The 13,211-nt window shown below is 32.1% G+C and overlaps 1 protein-coding gene across 1 annotated transcript; it reads left to right on the top strand.

The window, feature by feature from the left end:
- Positions 1 to 1,025: 1,025 nt before the first annotated feature.
- LOC134696100 (uncharacterized) lies at positions 1,026 to 13,043 on the top strand. The gene is made up of 9 exons (XM_063557692.1): positions 1,026 to 2,084; positions 2,637 to 2,715; positions 4,139 to 4,280; positions 5,229 to 5,344; positions 5,903 to 6,005; positions 6,566 to 6,673; positions 7,088 to 7,233; positions 10,561 to 10,701; positions 12,224 to 13,043. Exons 1-9 carry the CDS (start codon positions 1,261 to 1,263, stop codon positions 12,353 to 12,355), a joined length of 1,791 nt encoding a protein of 596 aa, XP_063413762.1. The 5' UTR covers positions 1,026 to 1,260; the 3' UTR covers positions 12,356 to 13,043.
- The last annotated feature ends 168 nt before the right edge of the window (positions 13,044 to 13,211 follow it).

Below are 13,211 nucleotides of genomic sequence, written 5' to 3'. Positions count from 1 at the left end.
GTATGACAGTCGTATCAAATTCCATGATATTGATAACGATGCGTGAACAAAACAAACAGACATAATATGTACAAATGTCAAAAGCACAGCATTCAACACTGTGTTATAATCTTAATAAAAAAACCACCATACAAATATGTAACAAAGAAGCACAAAATAGCAATAGACCAAGCATATTAGCAACCATTAAGGACAATAATACATAAATGTTCCATTGTACAATAACACAATTACGTAATGTATAGAACAGAACCAGGCCATGTATGTAACAAAGAAACATGCAAATGCATATAGACAAAAATTTACACAAGTTTGGCTGCTGGATCCCAATTATTGTCACATTTATCTATTACGTCTGCTTGATCCTGCTAGAGTTACTCGTACAATTGTCAATATAACAGAAATATAAGCAACTGTTACACAAGTAGGAGGTTCGTTTGCTACAAAACCAGGTTTAACTCACCATTTACCTTGAAAAATGCCTGCCTTGTATGCCAAATCAGGAATAAAGTAGTTTTGTTCACTTGTTCAGTTGATTAATACCGTTTAACTTTGTTAGATTTATGGATTTTCCATTTTTGAATTTGCCATGAAGTTCAGTTATTTTGTTATAATTTTCATATTGTTCCGGCGACTGATCAAGTAGAATAAGAATGAATGTGCATGCTCTATGTCAGGACAAACTTGATTTGTAGGTTATAACCGTGATCTGTGATCTAATGAAGTTTTGACTCTGTTCTTTTCCCCTTATTCCCTCTCGAATATGAATAATGAGAGATGTGTGGTATACGCCAATGAAACATCAGTCCGACCATTGATATCAAAAATGAATATAAAAACATAAAAGAACATAAAGAGTGCAAAGGAGTCTTCTTAAGTTGTAAATTTAGTTATGTTTGTAGCAACCGTGTCGTATACGTACTTTGTCGTAAATCAAAATAATTTCCTGAAATGCTCAAATTTTTTCCAAAAACTGTGTACGGGTCAATTCATAATTACTTTCCAGGTTTTTACCTCTACAGGGAAAAGCAAATATGTTATATATTATATCCGATTAAACAACATCTTGTAACAAAAATGGAGGTGAGTGTGGTCAGGAATGTAATAATGGAATATCAATAGTAATAAACAGGGGATTAAGAGTTCCGTCAGGTTCAGTAAATTAGAATAATTCAACACTTATTATTTTTATGTTCCAATAAGTGTAGTGCATTTGTTAATCTTCTTTTACACGTGTCTACGTAAACCGGAAAGAAAGATATGATTACGAAACAACTGAGTATAAAATTAAGCACGATGAGAGTCAGAAAACCGAAAACAGAATTGAACAATAATCATGTTTCAAATGGAACAGTTAAACAGGTTAAAAAAGAAAAGAAGAAAACAAATCAAAATAACCAGCAGATGTTAGTTAATGTTTTATTAGGATTTCTAGGAATTATATTTGCATGTGGAGTGTTTCTATTTATAACAAGAGACCTCGTTCCCGAATATGAAAGGAATCCTTTTGAAAGAACTAAAAAAGAGGCTCCAGTTGAAAATAAAAGAAGTGATGATGCTTCGAGTAGAACTGTTAATAAGAAAAGTACTCATCAACAAAGAAATGATGATGTTTCGGGTCAAACTATTGATGAGGAAAGTAATCACCAAGAAAAAGATTCAATGACGGAACATAGTATGATGGACGAAATACTTAGTCAAAACCCACACAAGACAGTAGATGAACAGGAGAAATTGTCGTCCAATCATTGGAGAGAAGCTGACACACGTGTCGTGGCTAAATATGATTCGACAATTTGTAATATAGAAAAACGGAAAATAGAAGACCTCTCAAGTGAAGAATTTGAAAAGGTATACAGATATAAAAAGCCGGTCATTGTTACTTTTCCAAATGGAGCTGATGACTGGGCAGACGCAGATAAATGGACTGTGTCCAACCTGAAAAAGGAGTATGGTGATTTTAGAATATATTCCGGTAATGCGCGGGAGATTGTTCGCAGAGGAGGAAATGGAGAAGTAGGGTCGTCCTTCTCTGAATTTGTGGATAAGTTAATACAACAAGAAGATGAAACAGGAGAACCATTGTACGTATTGATATCTTAGTAATGAAATTCAAAGCAATACAAAGGGAAAATCGTTAAGGGTTAATGCATTAACCAACAAATCTAAAAATATTTTCCCCATTTTATCTAATTAATGTCGTTGCCTACAGTATTCTTCTATATTTGAAAAGCTTATTAACCTATTTCAGTAGTTAAAGATATTAAGTATCACAAAAGAACAGCAACGTGTAATCGTGATATGCCACGGTATTAACCAGGTTTTTTTTCTAAATTGCTACAATCTGAAAATAATCTAGTCCAAACTTGTAAGACGGAACACTTCTTACATACGAAGAAGGCACTGAATTACTTATAGATAGTTCCGACCACAGAAGTTTAACGCGGTACTGTTTTATTTTATTTCTTTAGCTGTAACAGCAGTCGAAGTCTGAACTACCAAGAATGAGGTGTTTGAAGAATCCAAGCTATGATGCCTAAATATAAAGATTTTAAAATTCATTATCTAGCCATGAAAAGATCTTACATAACCAAAGAGCAATAATTCAATACTATAACACAGTTTATTTTTTACAGGTATGTGTTTGACAGAAATTTCTACAATTCCTCCACACTGCCGGAAACCTTGAGGCCTCCAAGTATCTTTAAAATTCAGGTGAGAGTACATTAAAGTTGATCTTGTTATGATATCTATATTACTTGAGTTATGTATTTTTGCAAGAAATTTTAAAATTTTGTCGTTAAAGTGAAGTTTTTTCCAAATCCAAGGTTAAGCCAACAACTTGAAGCATGTCATTCAGGCATTTTCAGTATTAGCATTGATTTTTAACCCAGTATCCGTCATTTATACATTTTTGATTTAAGATATTTCATCACAAATCTGATTACACTATGTTAATGTGAAATAATTGCCTGTAACATATGTGTCTTACTCAAAGCATCTTGTGGAAACATATTGAACGTACCGGTAGTTTTTTTACCGATACTATATGTCGATGTCTCACTAGCGACACATGTTTATGCCCCACCTACGATAGTAAAGGGACATTATGTTTTCTGGTCTGTGCGTCCGTCCGTCCTTCCGTCTGTTCGTCCGTTCGTTCGTTCGTTCGTTCAGGTTAAAGTTTTTGGTCAAGGTAGTTTTTGATGAAGTTAAAAGTCCAATCAATGTCAAACTTAGTACACATGTTCCCTATGATATGATCTTTCTAATTTTAAAGCCAAATTAGACTTTTGACCACAATTTCACGGTCCACTGAACATAGAAAATGATAGTGGAAGTTTCAGGTTAAAGTTTTTGGTCAAGGTAGTGTTTGATGAAGTTGAAGTCTAATCAACTTCAAACTTAGTACACATGTTCCCTATGATATGATCTTTCTTATTTAATTGCCAAATTAGACTTTTGACCCCAATTTCGTGGTTCACTGAACATAGAAAATAATAATGCGAGTGGGGCATCCGTGTACTATGAACACATTCTTGTTCTGTCTTAGATCTTAAAATACCAGTATAGTCGTCTGATTGCGATATTTAGACTGAGTGCGAGTTCACATGACGTATCTTGGTAATAATTTGTATCAAGTCTTCTTTAATTGCATAATGTTGTATTTCTGTGTGTAAATTGCATTTAAGCGGTTCACCATACCTTTTCGAATTTACAGGATTTTTGTGAGAGCGTGTGACAAGAATTATGCTTTTGTTTGGTATTTTCCTTTAAACAAGGATCTTTAAGACAATGGTTCAATTGAGAAGGGAATTGGGAAATGTGTCAAAGAGACAACAAGCCGATCAAACGACAGAAAACAGCAAATGGCCGCCAAAATGTAAACAAAACAACGAGAAAATTCTGCACCCGGGGGCATGCTTCAGCTAGCCCCTTAACAAAAGTGAATATGGACGCCACACTTATCTCATCTCATTTACATATAAATGAACTGAAATTAAAAACCATACAAGACTAAAAAAGGCCAGCGGTTCCCGACTTTGGACATGTTTGTAATGCAAATAACATAATATGTCAGATAAGTAGTAATTTTCTGAGACATCAGACATCTGAGTAACCTTGACTGTTTCTGTAGAATGGAATCGATGACAGCATATTCTTTTTGGGAGCTTCCAGAAGTGGAGTGTCATTCCATAAACATGCAGATTCTTGGAATGGTGTATTGTATGGCAGGAAAAGATGGTTTCTATATCCTATAGATCATACACCACCAGGAGGTATAGTTATTTTACTTTGGAAAAGATAAATGCATTTCAAGTCTAATTTACGAATGATTTATTGTTCATAAGCAAGGAGGAAATTACAAGGCATAGTCAACTTAATAAGTTAAATATGAACACACAGCATCATGGCAAAAACCATTAACAGACCAACATTAGTCTACAAAACACAATACAGAACAATAAAACAGAGTAACACGAACATCCAAAGCCAGGGTAATCTCAATTGTCACGGGAGAATAAGCAGATCTTATTGCACCCGTATTAAATCCTGCCTTAAATCAGGAAAATAAATCTTTGAATAAGAAATAAAAAGGTTCACTAGCCTTGTTTAGGTCATCGTACTATGAACATCAGTACTTGAATTTTGTGTTTACCTTTCGTACCTAAGAGCACTAAATAAGTTGCACACAATGCTATAAAAGAAGGCTTTCATTGTTTATTCTAAGAGAAACAAACATAACAAATGACGGAAAATAATAGGATAGAAATTCCTGCATGTAGATATATAAAACTCTAAACTGAAAGACTTATTGTTGAATTTGGCCAAACCAATCGAAATGTTAGGTCCATATTACTAGTACTCTTCAAATCCGTTTATTGTTTTTACGTTTGAAAATTTTGATTCTAGCATCACTTTCTAATCTTTTGTATTTGAACGTGTGTCTGGCGTGCAAAATTATAATCTTTCTATCTTCTATGAATTGTATAGAGCAAATCCATTGTATATTAAAACGGATTTCTATCAAATCACTCAAAATCATGGGATATTTTGTAACTGTAAAACTCGTATTTTCACAATCTACATTTGAAAATGCCTGTACCAAGTTCTTGTCCATTCGTTTTTGATGCGTTTTGTTTTTCGATTTTGCCATGTGATTATGGACTTTCCGAATTAATTTTCCTCTAAGTTCAGTATTTTTGTGATTTTACTTTTTACTGCAGGTGTGTTTACTGGATATACAATGTTAGAATGGTTTGACATGGTTTATCCAAAGATAAAAGCCGAAGAAGATAAACCTATAGAATGCGTACAAGCCGCAGGAGAAATACTTTATCTTGTATGTACAATATTTTGAGATGGTTTTTTTTGTCTAATAAATAAAGTCTTTTTGTCTAATAAATAAAGTCAACAGTAGTATACCTATGTTCAAAGGTAATAAATCGAATCAGAGAGAAAAAATCAGGATAACAAACTTAAACCGAGGGAAACACACCAACTATAATAGCAGCGAAACGAAACAACAAAAACACTGAAGTGAAACAAAAAACAAACGACTATGCAACTAACCATTGAAAATATTAAACAGTAATGAAGGGTGAATTTTAGTCACTTTTTTGTGTTTTTGTGATGAAAGTTGGTGAATCAACTTTCTTGAAAATATGCAGAAATGCACCTACACATAATCTGTGTATAGTCTTTGCTTTGAAGATCATAAGTTTCGATTTTTAAGTAACAAAAGTTTTAAACATTCATGTTCTCATCGATGAATTGTTATTGTCAGCTGATGGTAAACTTGTAATTGTTACAAAGGAAAATGAACATTGCACCACAAAATTAAGAGTAAAAACTGAATGTTTAAAGACATCAATTATCATAAACTTAATATTATTTATAGCCTGAAGGATTTTACCACGGAACAATCAATATTGGAGATACAGTTGCTATTGGAATACAGAAAAAGGAGAGCACTTTAGGAATACAAAAATTGTTCTACGAAGGTATAATATACCCTTTAATGAAATTTAATTGGTTTGTGGTGGCCCATTTGTTATATTCAAAGACTAAGTATACAATGTTTTAAGCATCAATGATGTATTTAGCATCTATATTTGATGCGTTATGACTGGTAAACAGATAAACATGATTTTTTTTAATTTCTAATTTTACAAAATGTTTTGCCATTGACAAAACCTTTATGTGAATGTTATTTCGGCTAGAGTGGCCCATTACCTTCTTGAAAATCATAAAGTTAGATGTTCCAAAACAATGATATGATAACAATTGAATCAAAAATAAAATATTTGAGTGGATTTTACAAGGCAATTAATCACTTATTATTACCATAATTTTTTTTCGATTTACATAACTTAACTATTCCGTAAATGCAGATTTAGATTAACAAAATAAGTGTATCGGTATGAAACAACAACGTCAGGTGACCAAGCTGAATGTTTCCTCACAGGATTAAAAATGTTTTGAACCAATTTCGCGATATGTTTAAAATTTCTGTAAAAAATTGAATTATGGAATGATACTAGAATTGATATTTTAATTTCAGATCGTTATTTAGGGGAAATGCTGGCAAAAAGTAAAACCTCTGAAGAGAGAACAGAATGGTCCAGAAAATTTATAGAATTATATACAACAATACTAGAGTTGTTGCCGGGTTAGTTGGGTTTTTTTTCTTTAATTCTTTGAAGCATTATTGGCTTTTATAACAGATTGCTTTATTTTCAGCCAAAATTTTAAAAAGTCAGCGATTTTGATAATCACTAGAATATATGCTATAAATGAAGTCACTACTGCACTTAGTCGAAATAATTATGAAGTCCAGACACTTTGTTTTTTAATTTTTTTTCTGTAACAACAGCATATCAAACAAGCAAAAAAAGGCACAAACAAACGAAAATTATAGGAAAAAGATTCGAAAATTTAAAGAATAAAATTTTATGGATATATGCATTAAATATTTTCACGAAGGTCAAACTGTTCGAAGGAAAAAGTATCACCATTTAACGTAAATGAAACCAACGCTTGATATTTCAGTTTATTTTGAACGTATTATTTCTCATCTTTATAGAAAGCACTGAAGTTATGCAAAATATCGCAGAATTATTACCTAATGTAGACAGAAAGAGGGCTAGTCTAGATATGGTAAACAAAGTATTAAAGAAAGATCCATATTTTCTGATGGCTATTCTACATAAAGTTGAATTATTGATGGATGTAAGTTTTTTTTATTAAAAAGGCATCAATATCGAAGTCGGTTGTATGGTGGTGATGGGGAGTATTTTATATTTTGGAGTAATTGATATTTTGACCAGCTGTTTTATCATCAACTTAAGATGTCTTGTAGCTGATATCGCACTGTTTGAAAAAAATTCCTCAAAACTGATATTTCGGGGTGATTTGGAATCAAAATATGGTTACATAAAAAATCCTCTTAGATCGAAATTGTTGATCTGAATTTCAGTCGTATCCAAATGTGTGTTCGAATTAAGTACAATGAACGAAAGTAAATAGTCATCTTTGTGTGTTTTGCGCGTTCCGTCTTATTGATATTCATGTATACACCGAAGTGTTGACTACTGAGCTGGTGATACCCCCGGTGACGAAACGTCGACCAGCAGTGACACCAACACAGTGGTTTAATCTTATTGATATTCATGTCTACACCGAAGTGTTGACTACTGGGCTGGTGATACCCCCGGGGACGAAACGTCGACCAGCATTGACATCAACCCAGTGGTGTAAATAGTTATAAAAGGTACCAGGATTATAATTTAGTACGCTAGACACTCGTTCCGTCTACATAAGGCTTATCAGTGACGCTCATATCAAAATATTTATAAAGCCCAACTAATACAAAGTTGAAGAGCATTGAGGATCCAAAATTCCAAAAATACGTCTTAGGTTATATATGCCTGGGATAAGAAAATCCTTAGTTTTTCGAAAAATTCAAAGTTTTGTAAACAGGAAATTTATAAAAATGACCACATTATTGATATTCATGTCAACACCGAAGTGTTGAATACTGGGCTAGTGATGCCCTCTGGGACAAAACATTAAAACAGTATTTGAATAACAATATTTTTCTGACATCTGACCAATGTTCCAAATTTCCTCCAAATGTGGCTCCGATTTGTATCGTGGTTTACATTTGGTATATCAACGGTCCTGTAGTCAGTCAAATTTCATTTTTTTTGTTCCCCTCTTTTGTTCAACTTCAATTGAAATCAATATAATCAAAGTATTCTTTGTTGACATAATTCTTTGTTTATAGTGATTAAGATGATAACACAATATTGACTGTTGTACCTTTATTTTTGACATTATAAACTATTATATCCGTTTGTGTTGTTCACAAATTGTTGTCGTTATAATGGAAGTGTATGCGACTATCATACAAGTAAGATGTTTAGCTAGATAAAACCCAAATTTGATCCACCATTTTTCTACATATGGAAATGCATGTTTCAAGTTAGACCTATGACAGCTGTTTTCCGTTTGGGTTATATGCTTGCTGTTTTGATTATGCCATTTGGTAAAAGACATTCTTCCATTCTTGAATTTTGCTTTTTATTCAGATTTGTCGACCAATTTTGAGTGAAGGAAATTATACAAATTTTAGTAACTTATAATTATGTGTATTGAAGTAAAATAAAAGTTTGTGCATTTATATAAGAAGAGAGAGTTTCAGTGAATGAACCCCGATAGATCATAGGAAATTGTTTATACTAGTTATCCATATTTCATTCATTGACATCGCTTCTTTTATATGGATTTTCATAGTAACTTAAGTAACTTAGGGTTCGTGTTGTTTACTCTTTAGTTTTCTATGTTGTGTCATGAGTACTATTATTTGTCTGTTTGTCTTTTTCATTTTTAGCCATGGAGTTGTCAGTTTATTTTAGATTTACGAGTTTGACTGTCCCTTTTGGTATCTTTCGTCCGTCTTTTAAGTAAATCTTTTGTGAAGTTTTTGACAAACGCAGCAATTTTGTTTAGGAAGACTACTCAGTGATAAGCGAAGGGAAATTGAGTTGTTATCCCTTGGTTAAGATTGCAAAGAACAGATATCGGTAACAGAAATTTACTAATGTTCAAATATCAAAAATGGATACAAATCAAAATTAAAACAATCATCGCTCGAGCTCCAAGATGGACAACACCGGGTGTATCGACAGAATAAACCTTTAAAACGTCACTATCGGTTTCTGGTTCGTAAATATTGTAGACCGCAAAACCTGTCACTTGTGAGTTGAGATGTAGACACATCGTATGCGTCATTCAATTTTGCGATGGTGAACGTAAATCTTTTGTGGTGTTGATTTCAGTCTTCTCATAACTCAGTAGTCACAGCTGTTATTATGCATTTGTTATATGGTACATATAGTGTAAACATTAATGATCGTAACGAATTAAAATATTGGAATGACATGCGATGGGGTAGATGTTTGTTAATGTTGTCTTCTGAGGAATGGGAAGTTGCCGATTGAAAGTTGAAATCATCTCTTGTGTGATAGATTTAACTCCGAAGTCATGTTTCTGTGCCAATATCGAAGAAAGACGAAGCCGTACATATGATTATGATGATCTGTAGTTGTGAATTAAATATTTTAACATAACCTCCTTAGTCTTGAAATTCACTTAGAAAAGGTTAATTTTAAAGGTAAATTGTCAAACATATTTTGTTTACCATACCGGAGCATTTAATAGCTGACACATAGTTTAAATTAAGGAATGTATCTCCCCCATGCAAAGCTCTCATTTTCTTTCACGGATTTGGCAATACTTTTCGGACCTTTTGAATCATAGCTCTTCATCTTTTATATAAGCTTTGGATTTTAAATATTTTGGCCACGAGCATCACTGAAGAGACATGTTTTGTCGAAATGCGCATCTGGTGCAGGAAAATTGGTATCGTTAATGTTATTACGGTATTGCACATTGACAAAGGCTGAATGAGGATCTAAAGCTGCTTCACCAATGTCATGTGGTCTTTTGTTGATTTCAAATATAATTGTCACTGCATATTTGTATCATAAAAATAAAGAAACAATTTTGAATTTTACACAATACCATTCTTTATAACTAGACAGGTGACATATTCGATTTATTTATAATTAGAAAATATGTACAATAAATTTAAACTGCACTATGCAGTAGGTTAATACATTTTTGTCCAATAAACAAGAATTTCAAATGATTGAGTCTATTTTGATTCAATCCCAATGTTTGGTCTTTTGTCGGTTAGGTATTCACGAGTTTAGATCTTATACGTCTTTGTTATTCTAACATTTTGGATTGAGCGTTTCGTGACAAAGTTAAATCTTCAAATATCCATCCAACGTAAGTTACGTCTCTTGACTGTGTGCCGTTAGATTGGTATTTTATAAACGTTAGCCTTCTACTTTGAGCAATATTGAACACAATTGGTACTTTGGTCTTCTAAAAGAAATTGGGGTTTTTTTTCTGGAAAAAATCTAGAAGCATTAGTTTTGAATTAGCTAAGCTCAAAGTACTTTCATAGCATTTTCGTTTCCTTTGTAGATGAATGAAGCATACAAGGCAGAAGAATTGCTTCAGGAGGCATTACAATTGAACCCAGAACTATTTGATACACGTGTCATGTATGGGCGTTTACTTTACGATACAGGCAGACCCGAAGAGGCAGTTTTTCATTTCAGAAAGGTAAACTAACAAAAATACGCCTTAGAAATACAATTAAATGGTAATTAAACCACCATTTCTAATCCAAATACAAACACATATAATCATAATTATATACATACTTATAAATCAATATAAGGTCAATGTATATAAATAGTGGTTTATACGTCACCGTGTTAAATTCAATATACTTTAACACCAGAAATAAAATTTTGAATAAATATCTCCATTAGATTAGAAATTAACGACAGATCCAGGTGTCTTTGTATAAATTGTATAGTCACAAATGTAAATAACTGAGTAATATACGTAAAAGTCTAATTTATACAATTTCTTTACTAAATTCTTTTGTATGAATTAAACTAAAGTCTACTAGGTATAGGTTTCGTTGCTTGCGGTTTCTTATTCTCTTTCCTTGCAAAGAATATTTACTCAAATAATATATACAATTTAATAACAATGTTAAATTGACTTTTTCATAAAATAAATTGCAAAATATTAGTACGTTCATATGAACTGAAATGAACTCTAAATGATCTGTGTGTTAAAATAATTTTTTTTCAAAGGCGAACTGTTTGTCGTAGTAACTGTGAGCACCTTAGATGAACTAATAAACAATATTACTTATATGTTTAGAATTTTTTTAAATGACCGCGAGTTTAAGGGTTGAAGCTAAAAGCATTTCTTCGAAAATTGTATTGACGCCATTGCAGGTTGGTTGACACTTTTAGAAATACCTATTACAAAGACGACAACGGATATGTTCCTAATGTCGTACCAACAATTACATCTTCTTTTCCTCGAATGTGACCTAACAAATAAGATTTATCGCTGGGTTGGTATTTACATGAGCTCCACGATTGGTGCCAAATGTATAGAAGGATTTGCGTACCCTTCTTGGACACCAAAGATCACCTTCGAATTTGAAGGGGTTCATGTCGCTAAATTTTTTTGTTTCTTTGTTGTGTTTTGTAAACTGCTGGAGTTTTTTTTTGTTTTTTTTTTAATCGATATTTTCTGACAATTTATGAGTTTGAATATCCATTTGTTATCTTTGGTCTCCCTTTTACAAGATATAGTTACAACGTTTCTCAAATCATTTATTTCAAATATTTAAAAAAAAACCAGGAAACGTGTTTGATTTGCATAGCATTGTTTTTTTACTATTTGTAACAACCACCGTTTATTTAATCCCGTGTTTTTAAACTTTACAAAACATCTGACAAATCATGCAGAAATACCAAAATAAACAACAATTGTGTCATATCTGAAAATTCTGTCTAGGTGGTATTGTTATCACAAATGGTATCTAGTATGAAAGCCGAAGCCCACGTCATTACTATTAAAATTCGAATTGCTGAAGATAATGACACAATTGTGAGTAACTGTTTGAAGACACGAAGCTGTGTTATGGTGAAATTTGAAAAAGAAAAGAAAAGAAAATTCAAGTACCTTCTATAAACAATTATTCTAAATAATAGCATACTTTTAATCCAAAATATTCAATATCATACTTATAAATGTTCATTCTTCTTCATTGAAGGCCACAGAGCTTCGACCAAATAACATACACTTCTGGAATTATTTAAAGAATGCACAGATAGCCAGTGATGATGATAGAGGAGCTGAAGAATCAGATGAAATTATATCATATTTGAAAAGCTTTGAAGAATAGAATTAATTTTGATAAATAATTTAAACCATTTACCTAATGTTTTTAAATGAGCTTTATCCATTTTGTTCGGCCTTTTCCTGACTTTTTGTTAGTTCTATACTTACAAAAGGTAATGGGAATCAAGATCAGAGGGAAATGTGTAAAATGTTAGTTTCTGCATACAAGCAAAGTCCAATTCAATAATTTATTCATTTTCAATATTAAAACAAATGAAAATATGTATGTTTTTATCGAAATAACGGCACTCATACCCCATCTTCCTAAGTGTGCTATTTTCAACAATTAAGACCAATATTGAGAATACTTGGAAAATAAATAATAAAGTACTTTCTTACATCAATAGTTTGAAAATAGTTTTATCTTATTATTTTTTTTTGCAAGGATGGATAATCCCTGGAGTCAGAATAACAAAGCAATCTCCAAATAATGTAACTAATAAAGCAACAGTAGTTTACCGCTGTTCAAAAGTCAATTGAGAGGGGGGAAAACGGAATAAAAACTTAAACCGAGGGAAACACATCAACCATAAGAGAACAATAGAAAAACAGAAACAATGAAGTGCAACAAAAATAAATACCATCATACATTAAAACAGGACCATTTGATAACAACTGCTATATTCCTGACTTGGAACAGGACATTTTAAGGAAAATTTAATATAATTTTTGTTTAAATAACTGGCAACTAACATATGCAGATGGAACAAATTAAAATGAAACACATTTAAACTAAGTTTCCCTTGTTTCTGAAACTTTTAAATCTGAAATACAAGTATGTTGTGTAATGTTTTTGAATTGTTTTCAACTTGCATTTTTTTTTGCTATGTCTTCTTTTTTTTTTGCTATGTCATTTCTTT

This window comes from Mytilus trossulus, chromosome 14 (genome assembly GCF_036588685.1).
Source record: "Mytilus trossulus isolate FHL-02 chromosome 14, PNRI_Mtr1.1.1.hap1, whole genome shotgun sequence".
Lineage (NCBI taxonomy): Eukaryota > Metazoa > Mollusca > Bivalvia > Mytilida > Mytilidae > Mytilus > Mytilus trossulus.
Note: the sequence above shows the minus strand (reverse complement) of the source record. Positions and strands in the feature narration are given on the sequence as shown.

Excerpts from the sequence above, each read along its gene's own strand:
- LOC134696100 (XM_063557692.1), top strand. The coding sequence starts at position 1,261 with ATGATTACGAAACAACTGAGTATAAAATTAAGCACGATGAGAGTCAGA. Across the intron at positions 6,674-7,087 it reads AATACTAGAGTTGTTGCCGG|AAAGCACTGAAGTTATGCAA; the intron begins GTTAGTTGGGTT and ends TCATCTTTATAG. Across the intron at positions 7,234-10,560 it reads AAGTTGAATTATTGATGGAT|ATGAATGAAGCATACAAGGC; the intron begins GTAAGTTTTTTT and ends TTTCCTTTGTAG.